The sequence below is a fragment of the Equus przewalskii genome, chromosome 20 (assembly GCF_037783145.1).
Source record: "Equus przewalskii isolate Varuska chromosome 20, EquPr2, whole genome shotgun sequence".
NCBI lineage: Eukaryota > Metazoa > Chordata > Mammalia > Perissodactyla > Equidae > Equus > Equus przewalskii.
This window is the reverse complement of record NC_091850.1, coordinates 48,956,946-48,982,086: the sequence shown is the minus strand read 5'-3', so window position 1 is coordinate 48,982,086 and position 25,141 is coordinate 48,956,946. Positions and strand designations below refer to the sequence as shown.

Below are 25,141 nucleotides of genomic sequence, written 5' to 3'. Positions count from 1 at the left end.
GGTCCCGGGTCCCTTCAGTGGACTCCACCTCCCTTGCATCCGCTTGCCCTCCGTGCCCTGTGCACCCCGTGGATTCCCCGGCCTTCAAGTCGGGACTGGGATTGGCCCGGGAGCCCAGACTCCCGGGGAGGTGAAAAAATGGTCTCGGTGGCTCCGACGAGGAGAAACTCCCCCGACCCTGGCCCGGAGGCCTGACGCCCTGGGCAGCGGCCGGCCTTGGGGGCTTGGATGTTCCCGACGCGGGAAACTGGCTCAGCCGCGGCGTTCCCTGACCCCCACCTTCGCCCTCATCCCCGGAGCCGGCGGACGGGAGGGGCGGGCCCACCCGCCCTGCGCAACACCGGCGTTCCGGTTGTTTAGTTATTGTTTCTGGTTCTCCTGCGAGTGCATTTCTCAGCTCCGGGGAAAGGAGCCGGGTGTATTGTCCCCACGGTGCGGAGAAAATCCTTGCTTTGCTCTTAACTTTTGCCGGGAACCGGCTCCGGGCAGGGGACCCTGGGGCGCGCGCCTCCTTCTGTGCGGCCGCCCCGCCCCCCGCGCGCGGAAAGCCCCAGTGGCTCCTCCCACCCCCGAGGGGCTTTCTCCTGCCTCCAGTGACTTTAGTCTTCCAGCGCACGCTCGTTTCTGCCGGGCTGGTGCGCGCCGAGCACTGCTCTGCTGGGGCCGCAGGGGACAAGGGGCGGTGACCTCGGTGCGCGCCCGGCGTCCCCGTCTCCCGGCCTGCGCCCGGCCCCCGGCCCGCGTCCCGGCCGCCAGCATGGTGTTGCTGGCCGGGCCCGGGCCGGAGGGCGGCGGGGCGCGCTGCGTGTCTCCGCAGCCGCCGTCGCCCCCGCGGGACGCAGAGGTCGGGGAGGACCCTGCTGACTACGAGGAGTACGAGGACTTCTCCCGTCTTCCCGACACCCGCAGCATCGCTTCAGACGACTCCTTCTACCCTCCTGGAGGCGAGGAGGAGTACGGCGCCGAGAGCGCAGAAAGCGTCCCGGAGGGCGTCCCGGAGGCGGCGACCCTCCTCCGCGCCGCCTGCGCCAACGACGTGGGGCTGCTGAAGGCGCTGGTGCGGCGGGGACCGAGCGCCGAGGAGGTGCAGGAGACAGACCGCAACGGCCGGGTAAGCTGGCGTCCCCGCAGGGTTTGGGTCCCCTCCGCCCTCCCTGTCCTTCCCCGCGCCGCCTGGATCCCGACTCTGTCCAGGTCCCGCGGTGACTTTGCCGCTGTAAAGAGCACTTTTTCCTCGCTCTCTGGGCGCGCGGCGCCCTGGGTGGCCTGCCCATGCCCGGCTGGGCGGGAGAGCCACTATACTCTGCCCGGGGCCACCGCGCCGCGGGAGACGCCGCTGGTCCTGCGTCCCGATCGCGTCCCCTTCTCGTTTTGCGCCCCCAGAGTCCTCTTGTCCCTGAATCTCCCCGGGGGCTGCGCCCAGATCCGGGTTTGAAACCTCTCGCCGGGTCCCTTCAACCTTGTCCCCCCCACCCCCACCCGACCATTACCCTTCCCGCCTGCAGAGGAAACCCCTTCTGCCTAGCGCCACAATTGCCCCCTCGGCCCCTTGCGCTGCGCCTGCCTGTGCCCTTTCCCGAGCGCAGAACGGCCCCCCCGACCCCGGGCCACACCGATTCGGACTTTCCTCCGGGACCGCCTGCTTACGCGCCCCGCCCCCCATGCCCCGCTGCGCCTCGTGACCCGCGCGGCGACCCGCCAGGTGATCTCCAACTAGGCTGTCTGCACAGTCACCGCGGCGAGCCACTGCCACCCGCCCCCAGGCAGGGCCTGGGGAGGGCGCCGGAGGGGTCGCCACCCACCGGGTAGGGCAGGCAGGCGTGGGGGTGGGGTGGGAAGAGGCACCGGGTATCCGTTAGTCGTGTCAAGACTCGGCAACAGACGTTTAGAAAAGGAAAGAAAAGTTGGCTTGAGAAGAATTGAGAAGGACTGGCTCGCCGAACACAACCCCCCCCCCCCCAAGCACGTGGAGGGCAGCACCGCAGAGGGACCCGGCGGCCAAGTGCCGCCTGGTCTGGGCTGCGTGGACCGGCGGCAGCGGTCTCACCTGCTCGTCACGCTGCCCAGGTCCCGCGGGCGCTGCCGCCCCAGTCTAGCGCAGACCCGGGACGCACGTGCTTTTGCTCCGGAGCCCGCAGCTGATGGGAAACGTGCTTTTACTCGGGGGCAGAGCGGCACGTCCCTGACTGCGGGCTGGGCTGGGCTGAGGCAGGTGGGAGCCGGGGAGCGTCCCCTTCTGCTCCTACACTGGACGCGTCTGACGTGGCACAGCGTTTGAACTTGGAGCAGGGTCTGCGCTGGGTGTGATGGGGCGGGCGACGCTGGCCCGGAGGCCCCTAAGGCCGGGAGAGCTGAGGCGGGGCCTGGGGGCAGCGTCACGCTGGTGGCGGCGTTCTGATGCCTGGCAGAGCCTGCTCCCCGCCCTACCCCTGTCGTCCCTGTGGGTGGGGCAGGCGACTGGGACTGTGTCTGCGGCTCCACTTTCGCTTTTACTGAGGAGAATTTTCACCCGCGGATAGATGTTTCTAGGGGACCTCGCTTTCCTGAGGCAGGTAAGGGCTTTAACCGAAGCCCTTCAGGGATCAGGAAGGACATGGGTGGCGGTCTCTCCCGTGTCCTGGCAGCCCAGCGGTCCCCAGTGGGCTGGGGGGATGGGGCTCGGGCAGGCCCTGGCTCGCCCAGCCCCCACAGGGCTCAGCTTTATGATGTCTTCTTGGGGGCAAAAAATAAAAGTTTGAAGACAGCTGCATTGGAGCCAACTGAGATCAAGGTGAACCATCCCCAGGGGGCTTTGGCCTGACAGACTGAGTTTCTGGGCCACGTTTGAAAGCCCCTTCCTGAGCATAGAGTCAGGGGAGGGCAATGGAACAGGCTCCAGCTTCTCAGCGCCTGTCTGCCTCAGTTTCCTCTTAAAATAGGGCTAATGACCGCGCGTACCTCCTGGGGTTGTGAGATGCAGCGCCTGATGCACACAGCTGGGTGACACGGCCCTCCCTCGGCTACCGTCTTGGCCTGTTTCTCACTCCCCTGCCTTCTCTGTGCTCAGAAACGCGCATCCTCCAGGTTTATTTCCTTCTGCCAGCAAAGCTGTTTTTCTCCCTTCTTTTCCCCTTGATTATGGAGTCTCTGTCTGTCTGCTCTGAGTCTTCTCTCTGCTCCGCACCAAATCATGATGGGAAAATGGCGGGTGGCCACCAGCTGCAAGACCCCTGGCTGTTTCATCTTCTGATCAGGAGCAAGTCCTGTGTTCTGTACCTGAGCGGGGAAAGGCAAGAGCTGCTGTTCTTCCCGGGGGCTTCTGGATGCTATTGAAAAAACTTCGCTTCCTGTCGCACGTGAATAGTGAGTCATTGTGTGTTCATTGCAGACCTACTGCGTGCGAGACACTGGTTAGGTGCTGTAGGAGACTGGAAGATGAAACAAACAGTTCCTGCCTTTGAGAGTCTTAACCTTTTAGTTGAGGAGAGAAGCACTCAGAGAGTAACAGTACCCAGTGCTTAGAGAGTAACAGTACCCAGTGCTTCTGGCCAGAGGCAGGACATGAGGAGAAGACACTTTGAAGAGATGTGGAGCAAGTGTCTTGAATGTGGGAGCTGGGACAATCCTGGAAGCCCAAGGAAGGGAGAGTTTTGGAGGCAGTGGCGGGAGGATGTTCCCGCTAGGCAGATGGAGCCGAGGGGTGGTGCAGCATGGAGAGGGGACAGTGTGGTAGCTAAAGCTGGAGGCAAGAGGCCGGCCTAGAGCAGCTGGCTAAGAAATAGGAAACTGGGAGACAAACTGGTTTCAGCATGCCAGTGTCCAACCCTGGGGCTGTGGTGTGCCTCCCCCAATGGCCACATGACTCGCTCACCCACTGCCTTCAGGTTCTTGTCTTAGGGGCATCCTCTCAGGGAGGCCTTCCCTCTACCCCTAAGCCAGCAGCATCTGGAGCTGGGTAAGGGCAATCCAGGGGTTCAGGGATTGAGGGCCGAAATTGTAAATAGGTTGGTCCTTTGAGAGAGCAAGTGACACTTGAGTGAAGAAGGAGAGAAGATATTTGGGGAAGAGCACTCTAGAAAGAGGGAACAGCAAGTGCAAAGGCCCTGAGGCAGGAGCCCTTTGGGCCTGGTCTATAAGCTGATCGTGATTGGCAGTAAAAACTTAGAGAAAGCCTGAGAACTTTGGTGGTATAGAGGGATAATTGCATTAACTACAGAAGGAAATGTTCACGAATACCACCCACAGCCAGCTTCCTGGAGGAAAAATGGATCTAAAGGCTTTTTTTGGGGTGTGTTTCTTGAGCTGCTGATCTCTGGTCAGTTAAGAGGGAGCTCTCTTGAGCTGACAGATGTTTCGTTCGGTCTGAGTAAGTAAGGATCAGAAGTGTTTTGTTTAAGGAAATGTGTTCTTTCCTGGCTCCTGAGATTGGGAGAGTCTTGGCTGTGTTTCAGCACAATTTCCCTTCTAAAATATTTATTGCTCTAAAAGGACTGCATCATTTCATATGCAACATGTAAATATTGGTCAAGTAATTCTCCAGTGACATTCAAAGTGTGCCCTCCCTGTCTTTTAGATTTACGGTGGTTTTGTTCCCTCTGACTTGGGGACAGTGAAGGCTGCCATAATTCTTTGTCATAATTCTCCTGTTCCACTTATTATGATGTCCCGAGGGTCACCTTTAGGGCCGTGGTGGCTCTGGAGACAGCGCTGGAACCAAAGGAAGTATTTGCGCTGTTGTTGTTGCAGAACAGCGGTTTGAGATGTCAGACAGCTCTGAACCAAATTAGGCCCAATTATGCTAAATTTAAAATATTGCACTCCTCTCTTGATGGAATTCTTCTCCTGCATGTTTAAATTCTAGTGCCTCTCGGTGAAATTTTCCAAAGGTCCTCCACTCATTTGCTCTCTTGGCTCAGATAAGCCCATACCACACACCAAGCATGGCGAGGATGCCTCCCTTTTACTCTTGAGGGGCTTAAAGGTTTATAGATTTGTAGAAAGATTTATAAACTTTGGAATCACCTTTCCCTAAAACGAGAGTCAATTGTTTGGGTTCCCAGCCAGCCCTTCCTCCTTTAGCAGGTCTCGGGCCTCAGTCAGCGTAGTGATTGCTGGCCTCGTCAAGCACAGGGGGAGCCTGGCTTTGCTGTTGGGGGATGTCTGTTAGTTGCAAATTCTGAAGTGTGGGAAAGGGGGTGAGAAGGGAGAAGGAGCAGATTAGATGGGACCCAAGGGGCTGGAGCAGAGAAGTGGGTCAGCTGAAGTGGGCCTGGAAAACCTGGGCCTCCTCCTCCCCTGACCGAGGTCGGGGCTGGGGCGCTCTGGGCCCAGCAACAGTAGAGAGGCCCTTGTGTTTCATTTTTTTTTTTTGTTTAAGGACTTCATATTTTTAGAGCAGTTTGAGGTTCACAGCAAAATTGAGTGGAAGGTACAGGGATTTCTCATATACTCCCTGCCCCTACACGTGCACAGCCTCCCGCATTATCAACATCCCTCACCAGGGTGGTACGTTTGTTGTAACTGATGAACCTACGTTGATGCATCACAATCCCCCAAAGTCCAGAGTTTCCATTAGGGTTCACTCCTGGTGTTGTACATTCTGTGGGTTTGGACAGAGGTATGACATGTGTCCATCATTATCATGTATAGAATATCCCGTGTGTTCTTGATATGATTGTATCAGTTATCTGTGGCCACAGCAATGCTGCATAACAAATAACTGTGAAACCTCATGGCGTATACAACAGTAAACATTCTGCTAAGGGTGGCCCAGCGCAGCTGATCTCAGCTGGTATTGCATTCAGCTTGGATCAGCTGCAATCAGCCGCAGATGGCAGACTAGGAAGGTCTTGGCTGGGGTTGCTGGTCTCTGCCCCGTGTGGTCTCATCCTCCAGCAGGCTGGCCTGGGCTTGTTCTCCAAGGCAGGGCAGGGTTCCCAGAGAGCAGGCAGAACGAATAAGGTTCAGTGTCATTTTGCCGAGGCGAGTTACAAGGCCGAGCCCAGATTTACCCTCTTAAGTGTGAATTTGCTTTTGTTTGTAAAGGATGTTATTCATTTACCCTAAGCATTTATTTGTTGATTTTAAATTTATTTTTATTAAGGAAAATTTCAGATTGGTACCCAAACAGAGGGTACCAAGGACCTCCACATCCTAATCATCCAGGGTCAGCAAGCATCAGCTCCCGAAGGCCTGTTGTAATTTTCATGGAAAAGGTTATTTATTTTTTTGGAAAGGGTTGTATTTAATGTCGCTTTTTGTCTGTGTGGATGAAGGTTTTAGAAATTTCAAAGAACTGTCGTTGCGGGGTTTGGGAGTTGGAAGGGATTTCACAGGTTACTGATCCTCATCATTGTGTAGTTGAAGAAAGGGGGGCTCAGAAAAGAGGGCATCTAGATGCATCAGGAGAGCTGGGTTCTAGAATCACCCCAAAGCTGCTCCTGATGATTCGTTGAACCCCCATGGATCTCTCCAAGGGGCTTCTGAGCTTTGCCCCTTTGCATCCTGGCTGCACAGGAGAAATGAGCCAGCTAGAAATTTGTGGGATGGTTGGGGTGATTTTGAACATCTGATTTCTTGTCCGTCCTGTACTTGCAAGGGAAGACTAAGGGAGAAGTGTTACAAACATCTAAAACAGTAATAGGGCATATGAACTCTTTTGGAATATCATTTATTTGTCTAACATTCATATCAATAAATCTGCAAGGTATTATTCAAAACTGTTTTGAATGACAACTTCTGGTAGATACAACTGCAATAGAGAAAAAGCTATGGGTGTTATTTAACTAATTGGAAGTTACTAAAATTTAAGCCCTCTTGTCACACTTTTAGGTCAGTAGCTCTTTAATGCTTACAGGATTGTTTAGATTTTCTCTTTCTTCTGAGTCCATTACAGTAACCTATTTTCCTAGGGAGCTTCCATTTTTCCTAAGGTTTAAAGGTCGATAGTATGAAGTTTTCATACAGTTCTCTTTTTAATCTCTGCTGTAACTGTATTATATCCTGTTTTCCTATATTTTTGAGTTTATGCTATTTCTCTTTTGTGACAAATATTGTCAAAAACATCTATTTTATGAATCTTTTAAGAGAGTCAACTTTTGCTCTGGATCTGTTTCTTTCTTCACAATTTCGTCAATTTCTGATTTTCTTTTTATTCATTCCTTCAGGTTTATTCTACCCAAAATTTTCTCTCAAAGTATCACTTTTGCTTTTCTCACTAGTTTTGATACACAGTATTTTATTGTGGTTCTGTTCTAATTTACAAGATGATTTCCTCTCTTTTTGACCTAGAAATTATTTAGAATTGTGTTTAAAATTTTTAAAAGATATGTTAAGCTTTATTAAAATAACTTTTTAAACCCAATTCAGAGCATATGGTCTGTGTGATACCTCTTGGCGATTTCTTTTCATTTCTTTTTTTGAGGAAGATTAGCCCTGAGCTAACATCCGCTGCCAATCCTCCTCTTTTTGCTGAAGAAGACTGGTCCTGAGCTAACATCCATGCCCATTTTCCTCTACTTTATATGCGGGATGCCTGCCACAGCATGGCTTGATAAGCAGTGCATAGGTCCATGCCTGGGGTCCGAACCGGCGAACCCCGGGCTGCCGAAGCAGAGCACGTGAGCTTAACTGCTTCAGACTGATTTACAATCTATTGGTCCAGTAAAATTCTAAATCATAACCAAGTGACATTCTATGATTTCTTCAAATTAGGTCAAAACAGTTTCATACGTAAAACAATACGTTCTTCTCTTTAAAAGAAATAGGAAGGATTAGAGAAGTTGTTAAAAAATGCGAACCAAGAAAATATGTTTCATTCAAGACATTTGGGAAGTAATTCTTCTAGACAGCCTGGTGGAATGATGGCGTATGTATGGGGCGTGTATGTGTTCTTATAAGGTGAGATTTTAAGATGAAGTAGGATGTTAAGAATCCTTGATGTCATTCGGGGTGTGTATACATAAAAGAATTTGGAAGAGACTGTTTTTAAAGGTGTTCCTGAATTTGAAAGACAGTTGAAGGTGGATTTTACTTATTTCTACTAAGTCAGAGACATGGAAATTAAGGTAGACGTGAAATCCCAGGTGACACTTGGCATGGTGGCAAATTGGATTGGAATGGTGGGGTTTGAGAGCAATGTAATTTAATTTGATTAAGTAATTTATTTTTATTTTATTTTATTTTTTTGGTGAGAAAGATTGGCCCTGAGCTAACATCTGTTGCCAATCTTCCTCTTTTTGCTTGAGGAAGATTGGCCCTGAGGTAACATCTGTGCCAGTCTTCCTCCACTTTGCACGTAGGACACCACCACAGCATGGTTTGATGAGTGGTGTGTAGGTCTGTGCTCAGGATCCGAACCCGTGAACCCTGGGCTGCTGAAGTGGAGCCCACGGATCCAACCACTATGCCACCGGGCTGGCCCCTGAGAGCAATTTTAAAGTAACAGAAAAACAAATGTCTGCTTCCAAAGGTATGTTTATGTCAGCTCTGAATAATGCAGATCCCAAGTAGGCATGTGACGGAATGGAGAATCAAGCACTTGGGCTTCTGTTTCTGAGATTTAAGTGACTCTTGCAGTAGAGACCACACTTGGTGAGGGATATTCCAGCTGAGAGAGGTGTAGGCAGGAGGTGTGAGGGTGAGGCCCGACCAAGAGGCAGGAGCCCTGCTCATGGGAGGTCCCAGTAAAGCATGTTAATTGAATTTATAGTTGCACATTTTCTGAGATAAGGCAAGGCATGTGACGTTGGTTTAAAAATAAAGGAAGACTGGGGAATTAGGCTGAGTGGAAAAAGTCCACCTCACAAGATCATAGGCTGTATGGTTCCATTTATGTAACAGTCTTGAAATAATGCGGTTGTAGAGATGGAGAACAAATTAGAGGTTGCCCGGGTTAGGGCTGTGCTGAGAGGAGGAGTGGGTGCTCTTCTAACAGGGTCGCAGGAGGGTGCCTCGTAGTGATGGCACGGCCCTGCATCTAGATTATGGTGGTGGTTATGGGGAGCTACTTGTGGGTTAAAATTGCGTAGGACTGCACACACACATGCACGTGCGCGCGCACACACACACACGGGTGCTTGTATACCTGGTGACAACTGAATAAGCTCTGTGGATTGCGGCAATGTCAACTTCTTGGTGTTGCTCTTGTACCGTAATTATGCAAGAAAGATGTTGACACGGGAGAGGAAGGCAGAAAGAAACAACTTCCTGTGGGTATGTCACTATTTCAAAGTCACAAGTTTAATAAAAATGAAGGAGGCAACCCTTAAAAATGGTGAAGATGGTAAGTTTTGCGTTACCACAATAAAAATAATTGGGAAAAAAACACAAAAAGGCTTGCATTGTCTTTTATCTGTAGCGTTACCACTATGAATAGTTAAAATTTTGGAAATTACAGCAGGATCAGACCTGGTTAACATGTGGGAATGAGACCAACTGGGACTCGGGTGTTTAAACCATTGCTGCTAAAGTGTGGTAATGGACCAGCAGCACTGGCAGCACCTGGGAGCTTTTCCCGAATGCAGGATCCCAGGCCCCTCCTTAGACCTCCTGGACCAGAATCTGCACTTTAAGTAGGTCTTGAGGTGATTGGCATGTACACTTGTTTGAAGTGCTCTAGAACTTTTCTTAGAGTAGAAAATAAGTTTGGTGGCCAGAGATGGCAGGCTTCGGTTGCTTCCATGATCCTGGACAAGTCACTTGATCTTTTGATCCTCAGTTTCCTCTAGATCTTCAACTAGAAAATGAGGATGCTGATGACGAGGATAACAATACCTCAGAGAGGTTCTAGGTAGAGCAAATTGGTAACATATATACAGTGCATGCCACATCATAGGAACTCAGTAAATGGAACTATTGTTTCTATGGGTGAATTAATCTCCAGATGGTTTTCCAGTACCGTTGTCTGAATTTTAGCCAAGAGGAAAGGTGGAAGTGAATGTTTAACCACAGAGGAGTAGTCAAGAAAATGGCATGTCTACTTGGCGAGGATCCTCTGTAACCATAAACGTTTGTTAAGGGGGTAGATCTCATAATAGGCATTGGTACTACAATGAGAGTGGTGGTTGGTGCCATGGGTGCAAATGGAGCAGGTTGGGGAGATGCAGAGGGAGCAGAGAGGCGGCTGGGGCCACCTCTTGGGAGCACCTTTGATTCCGGGTGGGTGGAGGCCGACATGCTGCCTCAGGAAATGGAGTGGAAGCAGTCTGAGGCTCAGAGGAGAATGAGAAAGCTCCAGACACATGAAGGACGAGGATGAAGGAGAGCATTTCGAGGAGGGGAAGGATGGCTGTTATACCAGGATTCGTCACAAGCCTTTTTTCTTTCCTTCAACATTTCCTATGAGTACAAGTTAGTGCAAGGAGCCCTGGAGTCGAAGCCCTGGTCCATCCTGGGGCTTTCAGGGCCCGATTCTGTGGTGCTGTTCCCCTGTAAACGAGCAGGTGTAGAGGGTCCCAAAGTCTCCTTCCATTCCTACTTCTTGATAGTGTCAGACTAGCCATTGCGAGGGGCCTGGCCCTCCTCACTCGTATCAGAGAGGTCAGTGTCTTATTGCTTCCTTCTAGAACTCCCAGCTTTTGTATTTGCAAACATGAGGGACAATAGTCATGTGCTAAAATTAGCTGCATCCACACGGCTCCTGGGTTGGTTTTGCAGGCGCCCTTTCTTTGGTGTTAGATAATGGGCAGGTTTCTAGGAAGTGAATTCCATTTAGAGCAGCACCAGGCGACGGTTGGACTCGGTAAGAGGCTCTGAAGCCAACTTGCTGCACCGTGGAGTCCTTCGTCACCGGGAGACGTGGCTCCCTGCTGACTGTCCTGCTTCCAGGGATCCAGATCTTTGGGGGACCTGTTTCATCTGCAGTAAAAGGGACATAAGAGGCACCGTGAAGCAGCAGAAAGAGCGATTCTGAGACAGACATCTTGTCACTTGCGCATCCTCGTCTGTGGAAGGGTGGGCTGGAGCGGGCCACCTCTGAGGTCCCCGGACTCACCCTGCATGCACTGCGATGGGGGGGAGGCCGCTTTCCGCGGGCGAGTTTTGGCTCTGTAGCGTGATGAGCTCGCTCTGTGTGGTCTGCTCAGGACTTTCCCGTTTGGGCCCTGAAAGTCCCGCGCCTGGGAAAGCCCCCTGCCCCGGCCAGCGGGGATGGTCGCTCGCCCTACTTAGGAAGAAGGCCACTCGTGAGTTGGGGCCACACACAAAGTGTCCCCTTAGAGAAAGAGAAAGACCTGCTGACCACAGAATGTCTCCTTGAGCGGTATCTGGAAGCCCTCCTTTGGAGGAAAGCTGATGTGTTAGGTTATATAATCAGGGGGATCGTCCACCAAGAGGCAAGCCTTTGCCTAAACATTCGCTTGGATTAGATTCTTTGATCACACGAGAGAGCTGTCACCCAGGTGGGACACAGGACAAATGCCTCTTCTTGAGGGGCTTTTGGGAGACGGGAGAGCCCTCGATCAGGGAGGGCCTGCGGGGGGAAGGCTGGAGTGGAGGGTGCAGTCTTCACTGCCATACATGAAAAGTAGGGTAAATACATTTCTCTAAAAAATTCGGGTACTTAAAATGCACCAGGCAATCTGTGGTGAATGTGTTTTTAATAGAAATAATCATTTAAAAATTTTCTTTGGCGTCAAGAAATCTAAATCCATTTGGTATGTTTAGAATGAAGCACAAGCGTATTGAGTTAATTTAAAAATATCAAAATCTTATCCCATTTGTTTAAGGCAGTGACTTACAATGATTCTACTAATAATTTTTATTGGGTCCAGAAATACTTAACATACTATTAATTAATTAATTTTTTAAAAAATTTCCTAATGTTAATTCAATGGAGGGTCTTTGAAAATAATTGAAACTCACATTGACCTTTGGTTTGTGTCTGCTAGGTTCCATCTACCAGTTTGCAGATGGCTTGATTTCAGCATGAGAAATTTAGCGTATACATGGAGGCTGTGTTTCCTTATCAGTAGCATGCGGACTTTAGAAAAAAGTCTTTGTGGAAAGGAACAAGTCTTTTTTTTTTTTTCCCACAGGAATGGGTATTCTTGAACATTTGCTATTAAAACATGTCTTAGTCCGTTGGGGCTGCTATCCCAGAATGCCACTGGCTGAGTGGCTTATAAACAACAGACATTTGTTTCTCACAGTTCTGGAGGCTGAGGTCCCAGATCAAAGCACTGGCAGATCTGGTGTCCGGTGAGGGCCTGCTGCCTGGTTCCTAGACGGCCGTCTTTTTTGCTACGTCCGCACAGGGCAGGAGGGGAGGGAGCTCTTTGAGGTCTCTTATCAGGGCACTAATCCCATTGCTGGGTGCTCCACCCTCATGACCTTATCACCTGCCAAAGGCCTCACCTCCTCATACCATCACACTGGGAGTCAGGATTTCAGCATAGAATTTGGGGGGTACACGTTCATTCCGTAGCAAAACACCATATCAAATGCTGAAGGAGTACTAAAAACCTATGTATTTTAAATATCTTTCCGTGCAGGAGAGGTGTGTAGTTTTTCCATATTTGAATAGAAGTACGTGTGCATGACTTTCAACTCAAAAAAATCCCAGGTCTCTGCCTGGAAAATTGGATGAGTTCACCCATAGATGGTCTCCATCTCTAAAAGTACAGAATTCTACTATCCTGTGATTAAAACAAAAAGCTTAAATGTGTAAAATTAAATAATTAAAATTAAACCGTCATCGGATGCCCAGGAATGGAGGGAAAATTTTTTAAAAAACCTAATTTAAGCCTTTAAAGTGGAAAGTAATGGGAAATCCCCAATATGCAAAGTAAAAGAGAGTAATTCGAAAGAGAAAGGGAAGAAAAATGAATGTTTTAAATACAGCTGTATTGATGTATAATTCATATACCATACAATTCACCCATTTAAAGTGAATTAAAAACCATTCAATGGTTTTTATTATATTCACAGACATGAGCAACCATCATCACAACCAATTTGAGAACATTTTCATCACCTCAGAAAGAAACCTTGGAACTTTCTGCATCACCCCTCAATGCCCCCATCCCCTCCAGCCCTCAGCAACTACTAATCTACTTTCTTTAACTATTTACATTATTTATAAAAGGATTTTGATGACAGGAGAACCAGATCCTTATAACTTTCTGTCCACGTATCTTGACATTTTACTCAATAAAGGAATACAACATCCCCTTGACCAGAGGAAGTTGTTGCCGTGGGCAAGGCAATGTGACATGTGTCAGTTCCACCTGCAAGTGTCTTACCCTAAATTTCCTATAGATTACAGTGTATGAGAAGGAATTAAGTTTTTAAAAACTACGCTAACCCCTGGCTTGGCCCATTCCACACTGAGCACTGGGCTGAGCTGTCCTCTCTCCATCTCTGCTTGGTCTTGCTGACATGGGCGCCCCGTCCTGTGGGGTCAGTGTCACCCGGGAGCTCATCCTGGACCTCCTGACTGTGGGGTCAGCACTCCATTCAACAAAACCTCCAGAGGATTCTGAGGCTCACGTTTCCCCCCCCAACATTGGGCCCTCGTATTTCTTCTCGTTTCCATCTTAGCTGTTTCTGTTGGGGCTACCTTAGAAAAACAGGTGTGGGGTAGACGACAAGGCACGGGTCTGCTTCCATCTGGGCGAGGGAAGCTGCTGGGCATGGCAGAGGCGACCCTGGCTTTGCAGTCAGACTGTGACATGCACTCGACAGTCCTCCACCCACCCCCAGATCTTCGCTGAGGGCTTCCCCATGCCAGGCCCTCTGCAGGGGACTGGAGGCCCAGAGAAGTACACGCCCCGGGCTCAGGCCACAAGGATCCAACAGATGCTGTGTTTTATGATGCTTGGTCAATGTTTTCTCTCTAAGCTTGGTACGCTCCATGAGGGGAGATCCTGAGCATCACTCAGCTTATGTCCTCTTCAGCCTAGCAGACTTTGTCGCACGCAGGAGGTGGTTTGTACCTGCTTGTTGAATAAAATTGGGGTGCCGTGTCTGGCTGCCAGTTATATACCCTTGATTTTGAAAATACTTATAAATACAGTTTCAGGTTTAAGTCTTTAATCCACTTGGGTTGACTTTTGTGGATGGTGTAAGATAAGGATCTAGTTTCATTCTTTTGCTTGTGGTTATCTGGTTTTCCCAATACCATTTATTGGAGAGACTATCCTTCACTGTGTATTCTTGGTGCCCTTGTTGAAAATCAGTTGACCTTACATGTTTGGGTTTGTTTCTGGGCTCTATTCTGTTCCACTGATCTTTGTTTTTGTGCCCATGCTGTACTGCTTTGATTACTCTAACTTTGTAATATAATCTGAAATCAGAAAGTGTGGTGCCTCTGGCTTTGTTCTTCTTTCTGAAGATTGCGTTGGCCTTTTGGGGTCTTCCGTGGTTACACACAAATTTTAGAATTGTGTTTTTCTATTTCTGTGAAAAATGCCATTGGCATTTTGGTAGGAATTCCATTGAATCTGTAGATAGCTTTGGGTAGCAGGGACATTTTAATAATAGTCTTCCAATTCATGAACACAGTTTATCTTTCTGTTTATTTGTGTTTTCTTCCATTTCTTTCATCAACATTTTATACTTTTCAGAGTACAGATCTTTGACCTTCTTGGTTAAGTTTATTCCTAAGTATTTATTATTTTTGATGCTATCATAAATGGGATTTTCTCGATTTCCTTTTTAGATAGATCTTGATTGGTGAAAAGAATTGCAACTGAGTTTTGCATGTTGATTTTGTATCTTGCAACTTTACTGAATGCATTTATTAGTTCTAACAGTTTTTTGGTGGCCCCCTTAGGGTTTCCTGTGTATAGGATCATAGCATCTGCAAACAGATAATTTTACTTCTTCCTTTCTGATTTGGATGCCTTTTATTTCTTTTTCTTGTCTGATTGCTCTGGCTAGGACTTCCGGTACTGTGATGAATAGAAGTGGTGAGAGTGGGTGTCTTTGTACCGGATCTTAAGTTAAAAACTGTCCATTTTTCCCCATTGATGATGATGTTAGCTGTGAGCTTTAAACAAATGGCCTTTATTGTGTTGAGGCTTCTCAACCTTGACACTACTGACATTTGGGGCCAGAAAATTCTTTGTTGTGGGGCTGCTCCATGCACTGTAGGATGTTGAGCAGCATCCCTGGCCTCCACCTAGTAGATGCCAGCAGCCCTCCTTCCCCCTAACTGTGACAGCCAAAAATGTCTCCAGCCATTGACAGTGTCCTCTCTGGGGGCAGGATCACTCCCTGGTTGGCAGTCACTGAATCAGAGAATCAGTTGTGAACATGAGAGCCTCTGCACATGGGGTGTGAGGTCGGAGGAGGATCTATAGTATTTGGCATGCCTAGTTGCTTCCTTCTGCATCTTCCTCACCAAAATTTTGTCAGGTGTTTTTTAATGTTAGAGAATTTACATAGCTTAGTAGGAAAATTGTATTTACCAGCTCCTCCGAGATGCTCCTATTCCATCAAATGAAAAAACCCTGTAATTAGAGTTCCCAGCACTGTAAACACTTCTCAGTTTCTCAGTTGGAATATTTGTTGTTAGAATCTCAACGTTTGACTCACAATAGGACAAGTTGTGCTTTTAAAAATGTAATAGGCGGTGACTTCGCCCAAGAGGCATGACTTGACCATCGGCTCCACGTCCTTGGGGAAATTTAACTGATAATGAAGCTAATGAGGAGCCAGCGATGACCCATTTCATGCCTAGCATGACTTGGTGATGCGTATTCTTCCAAGAAAACTGTGCTTTCGGTTTTGCTTTCAGAGGGATTTCTATTCACTACTAACACTTCCAGCAAACGCAGTGCTGCCGTTCTTCCTTTAAAAAGAAATACCACAAAAAAGAGTGTGCGTGAATATGCTTCTTGATTTTCGAAGTTGCCTTCTTTTCAGTTTAATGGATTCGTTTATTCAGCAAATGTTGCTCTTCTCCGGAACAAAGACAGAAATTCCCACTCAAATGGAGCTCCTGTGCTTTTGGGGGAGAGAAACAGTAAAGAAGGTGATTCAGTAAAAGGTATAAAATCCCTGGCGTGTGAGGGAGCTCTTGGTGCTGAGGAGGCAAGGCAGGGCACGAGTTGTGCAGGGCTGGACTGATGCTGAAATTGTCCCTCCACCGTGAGGAGACAGCCTGTGAGTAAAGACTCGAAGGAAGTGAAAGTCTTGCTGTGGGATTGTCTAGGGGAAGAGCAGTCCTGGATGGAGCAGCCCAGATGGAACAGCAAGAACAAAGGGCTGTGAGGTGGAAGTTCTGGAGTGTTCTGGAATGTTCCGGAACAGCCTAGAGGCCAGAGGTGCTGGAGCAGAGTGAAGCAGGGCAGCTGGCAGAAGGAGAGGTCAGAAGTGACTTGTGATACCACTTAAAGAGAGAAGGACAGACTTGGGCAACCAGAGTGAGAGGAAGAAAGAAGACCCAGTTCCACTCAGAAGTGGAAGTTTTAGTAATGTGTTGCTGAAATTCGGTGTTCCTTCAAGTGGACAAGGTGTTCAAGGCCAGACGTTCTTAAGGACTGGTTGTGGTGAGCTCGTCTCTGATGTTGTACTTCATTGAATTAATACCTTTTCCATATTCATGTCACTGAATCAGAAGTATTCCATAGATGCATTTGGCCTTGGAAACTGAGGTCCCCAAACATGCCCTTGGTTTACAAATCTATATTCAGGTTGCTCCTCTAGTGTCCTTAAACTTCAGCTTTTTAGACCTGACTTGAGGTCTAAGTGGTCATTTCCGTTTGACACAGGAAGTTTAAGAATGTGATTATGAGAGTCTGTGGAGCATCTGCCTTCCCTCGTGTGGAGGGAAACCCTGAGAGAAACCCCTAGAACTAGAAAGCACTTCCGAGGGTGCTTGTGGCTTCCTCTGTCAGCCCCCGCAGCCTGGCTGCCCAGAGGTCTGCCGGCCTGCGTAGTGGGTGTGCTGGCTGTGGTGTTTGATGGGTTTCCACCTGGGGTTGACGGTACCAAATGGCACGTGCATGAAGCAGAGTCGGGGTTCTGGGGTCAGAGATGTAGGACCGCAGCTCTGAGCTTCTCTGCATGGCCCGTCCTCCCCCTCCTCACCTGGAACACGCTGCCCTCCATCCTCTCCCCATCAGCAGATCTTCGCAGGCAGCTTCTCCATGCAGGCCCTCTGGCGGAGACTGGAGGCTCTGAGAAGCATAAGCCCTGGGCTCTGTCCTCAAGGAACTGACAGATGGCAACAGTCTGTGGTGAAGACCCTGAATTCTGTGTTAACATGGGTCTTGAGAGTTTCTTCATCAGCTATGTTCCTCGCTGGGTTGAATAGTATTTCTTTCTCCCATCATGTGACAGTAAGAAATAATGCAGCCCTATGTGAAGGAGAAAGGAAGGGCTGGTGTTGGTGCCACAGCCAGTGGCTCTTCACCTGGTTGGAAATCACTGTTTGAATCTGATGCACTGTGAAAATACCGTGTGCCTGGGGTCCCTGTAGCTCAGTGTGTGTGCGTGCCCACTGCTTTCTTCTCTATATTTTGTATACATTTCATAACAACATTTAGGCCAACAGAATAGTTCTCGTCTTTCTATGCTTAGTTTTTTGGTGCATTATCTTATTGCATGATTTTAGGAAATTGCTACTGGTCTCCTGTAGGCAGAGCAGATTCAAATGGTGAAAGATCTTTCCATGGCAAATGTGGGCCTTTTCCAATACATTTACATGTCTCGGGACGTTACTCATCTCTTTCCCAGCTTTTAACTGAATAGCACTGCAAACATGGGCCTTTCGCCGTACGTTTACACGTTTCCTGACTCTCAGCTGCACAGTGTGCTTCCCTGAGAGGTTGGGAGAAGCTTTGCTTGCTGGATTTCAAGTTGGGGTCCAGGAAGCTGGGGTCCAGGAAGTTTTCATTGTGCTAGAATGTTTCTGATTTTAGTGATGTGTGAAGATCCTCCTGGATGGAAGTTGATTTTCCCCATGAACGAGCACGCTACCTTCCTCCTTACCCTTCTACTCTGACATTTAACAATAATATTTATTAGGTACTTTTTTCTGCTTCCCATAGAAATATTTAGGTGTGTAAAATGAAAACAAAAAACAAAAGAAAGAAGAGCAAAGTATAAAGAAGAAAATAAAAGCAAGTGGCCTACCGGGGCCCGGAGACAGTACAGTTAACATGTGAACTGACCTGTCAGTCTGTTCGTCTCTAAGGTTTATCCTATAAATACGGTTTCAGATCCTGCTTTTTTTCCCTTATAAGCATACTCTGAGCTCATTTCCATGTTAAAAGTACCTTAGAATCTTGATAGTCAGAACCCATTTCTGCATACATCATTGTTTATTTATTTAATCATTTGTTGGACATTTCAGTTGTATCTGAAATTGTGCTGTATAAATAATGCTCTGATAAATGGATATCTCGGTATATCTTTTACTGGCTCTCGGAGCATTCTCTTTTAGACCAAGTCTTAGAAGATATGTTATTGGGTTTAAGAGTGTGGGCCTTTTAAAGGTCATCTTGCTCTCTAGGAAGGGCTGTACTAATTTCTCTTTCTACCCGCAGCTATGAAGTTGCCTGATTTGCTGTATCCTCATCACGCTGCACATTAATTATTAAAAATATTGAAATGACTTTGTTGGTCTTTGAAACATTAAAAGTCACGCCAGCTTATTGTGAGATATTCAGATAACGTGAAAGGTAAAATGCCAAAGATGAAAATCATTGATCTAGAGATGATTGAATTTTTTAGGCATATCTTCAGAGTCATTTAATATAATGTGATGTATGGGATCTGCCTTTTTCCTTAGCAACTTATTGAGCACAGCTTTCCAGCTCAGCAAATACATATCATTATTTTTAATTATTGCAATATATTCTATTTTCTGGATGTTTTTATTTGACTTAGACGTCCTAGTGGACACTGAGGTTGTTTCTAGTTCGTCGTTTATGAATTATAGAGCAATTTGCATGTGTCTTTGCACGTTGATCTAATTGTTTTCTTAGGAAATTCTTGGGTCTTGAGTTTGGATCCACATGGTGGGTCCTGTTATTTTCACAAATAATTCTGCCTTTCCCTGGAGCAGGACTAGGCTTCTCTCCATAGCATCACACTTGGCCATGCCACTTGCTCTGGCAAGTTCAGTGTGGGAAGTGACTTAGGTAACTTTGGCTGTAAGTTTTAAGATCCCCTCTGTGATGAGACTTGCAATATTGCAGGTAGCGGCTCCTGCATCAACCTGAGTCACACAGGGAAAACAACATGGAAAAGAGTTGCAGCTCACCTGCAGCAGATATGATGGCGTGAGCAAGCAGATATTGTCATAAGCCATTGAGATATGGGGATTGAATGTTACTGCTGCATAACCTAACTTATCCCGACTGACATGATACATAATAACAAATTGCCCTCTAGAAAGGATGAACCTGCTTATGCTCACCAGCAAGATATTAGAGTGCCTTTCCTTCCATACTTTGCTAACGCTACTTATTTTCATCTTTTTAATCTTTTCTAACTCATGGTCCAAAATGAGACCTCACTTTAGTATGCATGTCTTTGATGATTAGTGAGGTTGAAACATGTTTCATATAAGATGTTTACTAGCCATTTAGATTTCTTCCGTCTTTGATTTACTTCTTCATATCTTTTGCTCATTTTTTGGATTAGCGTGTCTTTTCTTCTTGAGTTCTAAGAATTTTTAAAACATGCTAACGATATTATTCTTTGTCTAGCATATGTTCTGCATTCTTTTTCCAGTTTGCGTTCATTTTTTAAATCTTGTTTGGGATTTGTAGAATTTCTTGAATTTATGGCTTGCTATCTTTTTTCAGTTTGGGAAAATTCTCTGCCGCTATCTTGGCAAATATTGTTTTGTCCCATCCTCTTTTTCCTCCCATTCTGTGACACTAAATTCACATATATTAGACCTTTTCCGCCATGCTCCATGTGTCTTTTATGTTTCTTTCCTACCTTTTCCATCGTTTTTTTTCTCCTGGGAGTTTTTGGTTAACCCATCTTCCCGTTCATTAATTCTCTGTTTATTCTGCTTCTTAACTCCTTTTTAAATTCTTATTTTCAGTTTTTCTAAAATCTCTATTTGATTCTTCTTTGTAGATTCCAGTTTTCTGCTAAAATTCTCCATTTGTCATTATTTTCTATTAATACTAATCAGTTATCGTAAAGTCTGATAACTCCAGTATCTGTATCTCCTGGAGATATTTTCTATTCTCTATTTTTCTCTTGTTTCTGTCTCCTGATATATATCAGGTAAATTTTTTTTTTTTGAATGCTAGACATTGTGTATGAAAAATTGAAGTAGCTCTCGATGGTGTTATCTTGCTTCAGAAAGGATTTAATTTGCTCTGGCAGACAGAGTGGGGCAGATGATTGCAGGCTAGGTTGGATAGTCCTTGTAAGATCTAGTCTTACAAAGCCCTTTGGGCTTCCTACAGAAAATGTGGGATGTGTAGCAGGCCTGTCATCCTTGGCAGACCGTGAGGTCCAGTTTTGTCTCCTTAAGCCCTGAGGCTGTGGTAGACTCTGCCTAACGCCTCTGATCTTTAGCTGCTCCTCTCTGCCTGGTTTCTCAGTCTCTCAGCCTTATGAATCAGCAAGTACCGTGAGGGGAAGCCTGATGATAATGGAAGCTCTTCTGAGGGCTTTCACCTTCTTCCTGGAATACTGGGCTTGCAAGTTCTCTTTGTCTCGGAAGTCTGATGCCTCCAACTAGATTAAAAAAAAATTTTGTTCAGTCTTACTTGTTGTTCTCATTGGAAGAATGGATCTGACTGAAGCTGGTTTTTCCTAGCTGGAAGTGTGAGTTCCTATAGTTTGCCTTTTTACTTTGTTTATACTGTTTTGATGAGAAGGTGTAGATTTTTGTACAATCGTATTTATCTATCTTTTATGGCTTCTGGCTTTGCTGTCATGTTTCAAAATGCTTTTTTAAAGCCAAGTTTGTAGAAATACTCATCTAAATTTTATTCCAGTGTTTTATGGTTGTATATTTAATGATTCATTTTGGCATAAGACATGAGGTAAAGAGCCAACCTTATTTTTCCCATGTAGCTAGGGCATTTGTCCAACACCATTAATTGAGCAATCCATCTTCTGTGAATGTCTGAAATATAATCTTTTTTGTTAAGTACATGGTGTCTCAATATTTTAATTTGTACTACTTTGCACACTAGTGAGTTTATATATATTTGACATATATTTGACTCTTTACTTTTCTTCTTTGGTTTTTCTGTTCTTTATTCACTAAAAAATTGTACTGTTGGGGTATTTATGCTGATATTTAATATATTTCTGTTGATATTTGAATAATCCTGTGTACGTAATTGATTTTGGTTACTGTTTTTCAGTTTCCTTTTCATTTTGCTTATAATTTTTGATGTAGATTGATATTATGCTTTCATGGAGTTAGGTACATTTATATTTTTATTTTTTATTTTATTCATTGTTTTTATGCTTTTGAAGCCCTTCCTTGTCTCATGATCAAGTAACTGATCCTAGTTTAGGGGGTAATTATGTATGTATGTACCTATTTATTTTTGCCCCTGAACTTTTAGTCCTTTGAATTGTATTTTTGATTTATGGTGTGTATGTCTATATTTTTCCTGCTTAATAATCAACTCTTCCAACAATGTTGGTTAAATAATCCATCCGTTTTCCAGATTGTTCCTTTAACACACCTTGGCCTTTAAAGACAAGGGTCTTATTCTTGGGCCATCTACTTAATTTTTTCCCATTGATGTACGTTTTTATTCTTGTGAGTATTCTACGTCCCTTCCCCATTTTTGTTAAATTAGTACATTTATGTGATACAACAGAGACCTTGCAGCTGGACTCATAGTGAACAGCAGCACGTACTCACCCCAGAGCGTCTCCTCTCCTGTCTGCTAACCAGAAGCGATCAGTTGTAACCATTCCCATGTTCATTTCTTCTGGGGGTCACCTCCCTGGTGATGCACAACTTGCTCGTAATGGCTGCCTTGATTTATCCATTTGGGACAATGCTAAGGACCCCCTGCAGTGACAGATGGAGTCTTTTGCTGACATATACTTCTTTTTTCCCCTTTCCAGTCAGAGATACCCACCCAGAATTTTTCATATTTATTGTTTTAATGCCTTATTGTTTTGTGCCCTTCTCAGCCTATCAGTATGATCCTATCGGCTAGAAATACCAGTGGGCATTCACCTGGGCCCATACTCCTTGTGGCAGCCCCCACTGACGTTCCCCCACCAGAGCCAGTATTGTGCCTGGACCAGCCCTGTGGTTCTTATTATGACTGCAGGATGTGCCCCAGCAACAACTATCATGGAACTTTGAAAAAAAAGATTTATTGCTTACAGGTCCTGGAGGGTACACGGCATGCTCGGGGCTACACAGTGAGGTCATGGGGAGATGGGGGGAGAGAGAGAGAGCCGGGAGTTCTGGCCTCTTTGGGGTCAAGGGTGGGGTGCTAGTGTTTTGCAGGTTCATTCTTTTTTGGTGAATTTAAAACATAAGACTGGGAAAGTCCTGGAAGGGAAAAACAAGCGGTCAGTCAGTGGTCAGTTATTGGGGTCACTCAGGGCCTCCTAAAAGGGGAACTTCATGAGCGGGGTGGCCTGGCTGTTTATCGAATTGAATAGCTGGCAACCAGTGTGTTTGTTCCAGATGGATGTCTTCAAAGTGGACGCCTCAGCAATCAAAAGCTTACTGTCAGGCTCTTACATTGCAATCAGAGAAGCTAATTGTCAGCCACCTACACTGCACTTAGATCTTTGATTTCAATCTTGATTTTGTTGCCATCCATTCTAGTCAGGATTTTTGGACTTCTCCATCAGGGAAGGACATTCCTAAATTTTCTCTACTTTGTCTCCCCACGTCCACCTCTCATTTTGTCCTCATTCATTATCTTTCCACTCAAGATTAATAACATTTTCTCTAATCTGTAGCTATGCTTATGTACAACTTGACTTTATCTGTCCTTTGATCCTAACGTTTGAAAACAAGTAACATTTATGTGTTATGACACTGTAACTATTGTTGGTTGTAGAATCAACCAGTGTGCTAGGACTGCCTTTCTTTTTCTAGGCAATCGCCCATTTTCAATTATTATGGCATATATTCACTCTATATTTCCTTTCCTTTTCTTTTTTTGTAAAGCTTTAGCTATTAACTCATTATGCTCTTTAAAAAAAAAGGACCGATCTTTACCTTTATGGCTCCACTGTTGAAATTCGGGTATGGCAATAGGCCTTGCTTTGCTCTGGACATCATTTCAGGTATGAAAACTTTGCAGGTGGGGAAATCTCTGTACCTTCCACTCAATTTTGCTGTGAACCTCAAACTGGTCTAAAAAATAAAGTATAGTAAAACAGCAACAGCAACGTTTTGCAGGTAGATGTTTGGAGCATTCCATCAACTTCCACGCTGCTTATTTTGGAAACATGAAGAGGCACTTGTTACTCTAAACAATAGACCTGAAGGCAGAATGAATTAGATTCAGCAGGAGAGCGTTGGCAGCTGTTCATCAGTCTGTGACTTACAGGGGTAGAGTGCGCTGTGGCACCGTATGCCTGTGGGTAAATAATTCTTGTGAATGTAAAACTCTCCTTGATGGGCACTTAGGAAGTTGAGTACACAAGTGGACTGAAAGCTGGTGGACCCTGCTCAGAACCCGTATTTCAGAGAACTAAGCTTAGGCGAGTGCTGGATCCTCTGTGTTATGGATGTCGGATGCTCGTTGATGGTGTAAGTTGCCCAGACAGTTTATTTCCTTTGTATTTGCATTTAGCCACTTTGAAGGAACAACGTTTATGTTGCACGGCTCTATTTGCAGAGTGTTCGTTGTCCTGTTCATTTCCCTAATCAGCCATATCTTTTTGTTTATTAAAAGTTGAGGTTACTGGTGGCCGGAAGAATAAAAGCTAAGCAAATTACTAGGCATTTTGAGTATTTTAGTGCACGGTGCAGCTGAATGTTACTTTTGCAAATGCATAAAACAATGCCTGCTACAAGCACAACAGGTGTCATTGACATGATGCCCACTGAGGCTGGGGGCAGAGGCAGGGGCCAGCCCCGGGCCTTTCCTCTCAGGGTACATAGGGAGTTGCAGGAACAGACAGTTTTAAGCCTGGAGATGCATGAGTGTGGAGGATGGAGAGGAGGCAGGCCAGGAGGCAGGTGATCTGATGGGGGCTTTTACTGCCATTGCAGGTGAGGGAGGGCCAGACCCTAGGGTGGCATGCTGAGCAGGAGAGGAGGGAGGATGTCAGGTGGAGGAGATGCTTGGGGGACACAGGGCCCGTGTGGTGCCGGAGTGGTGTTGTATGTTTCTTAGGGCTGTCGTTACAAATTACCACAAATTAGGCGGCTCACACAACAGAAATTTATCCTCTCGGTTCCAAAGGCTAGAAATCCAAAATCAAGGTGCCGGCAGGGTGGTGCTCCCTCTGAGGACTGAAGGGGAGGGTCCTTCCTTGCCTCTCTCAGCCTCTGGTGACCCCAGGCATTCTTGGTTTGTGGCTGCATCACTCCATTCTCTGCCTCCATCTTCACGTGTCCTCCCCCTTCTGTGTGTGGGTCTCTCACATCTCTAGGAGGACCTCATCTCAAGGTCTTTAAGTTCATTTTATCTGCAAAGACTATTTCCAAATCAGGTCACATTCACAGGCACCAGGGGTTAGGACTTGAAGATATCTTTTTGAGGGTGGGGGACACAATTCAACCCACAACAGGTGGTTAGTGGGTAGGTACAGAGAGAAGGTCATGACCCAGATGCCCAAGTGGAGGAGAGCTGCCTTCTCAGAGGAGGGCTTTGAGGGTGGGTATGCCGAAGGGAGCCCTGAGCATCCTTTTGGGGATGAAACAAACCTTCAGAGGTTTGTCATTTCCTGTGATGCCATCTTTCTGGGCTCATCCCTGCACCCCAACTGGACATTTTCTCCCATCCTTTCTAGTCTCTACCATCGGGACGATTATGACTCTGGAAGTTTCAGTCCATTGTTCGTTGTCTATTTCTTGCTTCTTAATGAACAGGCAGGTGTGAAGGTGTGAACTGAGCGGGGAGGCAGTGGAGCATGCCAGGGCACGAGAGGCGCTTCCCCGAATTGTTACTTGGGGTAAAAGAGAGAATGTATTCACTGACTCGTGGAAAACTTTGAAGAGGTCCTGTCTTGCCTGTGCCAGGGGGATATGCTGTTTCTGGCATAAGCCAGGCAGACTGTTCCTGCCAGGAAAAAA

The 25,141-nt window shown here is 46.6% G+C and overlaps 1 protein-coding gene across 2 annotated transcripts in view; it reads left to right on the top strand.

Annotated features, from left to right (window-relative positions):
• Positions 1-325: 325 nt before the first annotated feature.
• Positions 326-25,141, top strand: part of ANKRD33B (ankyrin repeat domain 33B) — a 71,864-nt gene continuing 47,048 nt past the window's right edge. Inside the window, exon 1 of one of the 2 annotated variants that reach the window (XM_070587206.1) lies at positions 326-1,111. In XM_070587206.1, the coding sequence (XP_070443307.1) occupies positions 758-1,111 (354 nt within the window). In that variant the 5' untranslated portion in view covers positions 326-757. The remainder of the gene's footprint in view (positions 1,112-25,141) is intronic. The other variant, XM_070587205.1, reaches the window with a different exon arrangement.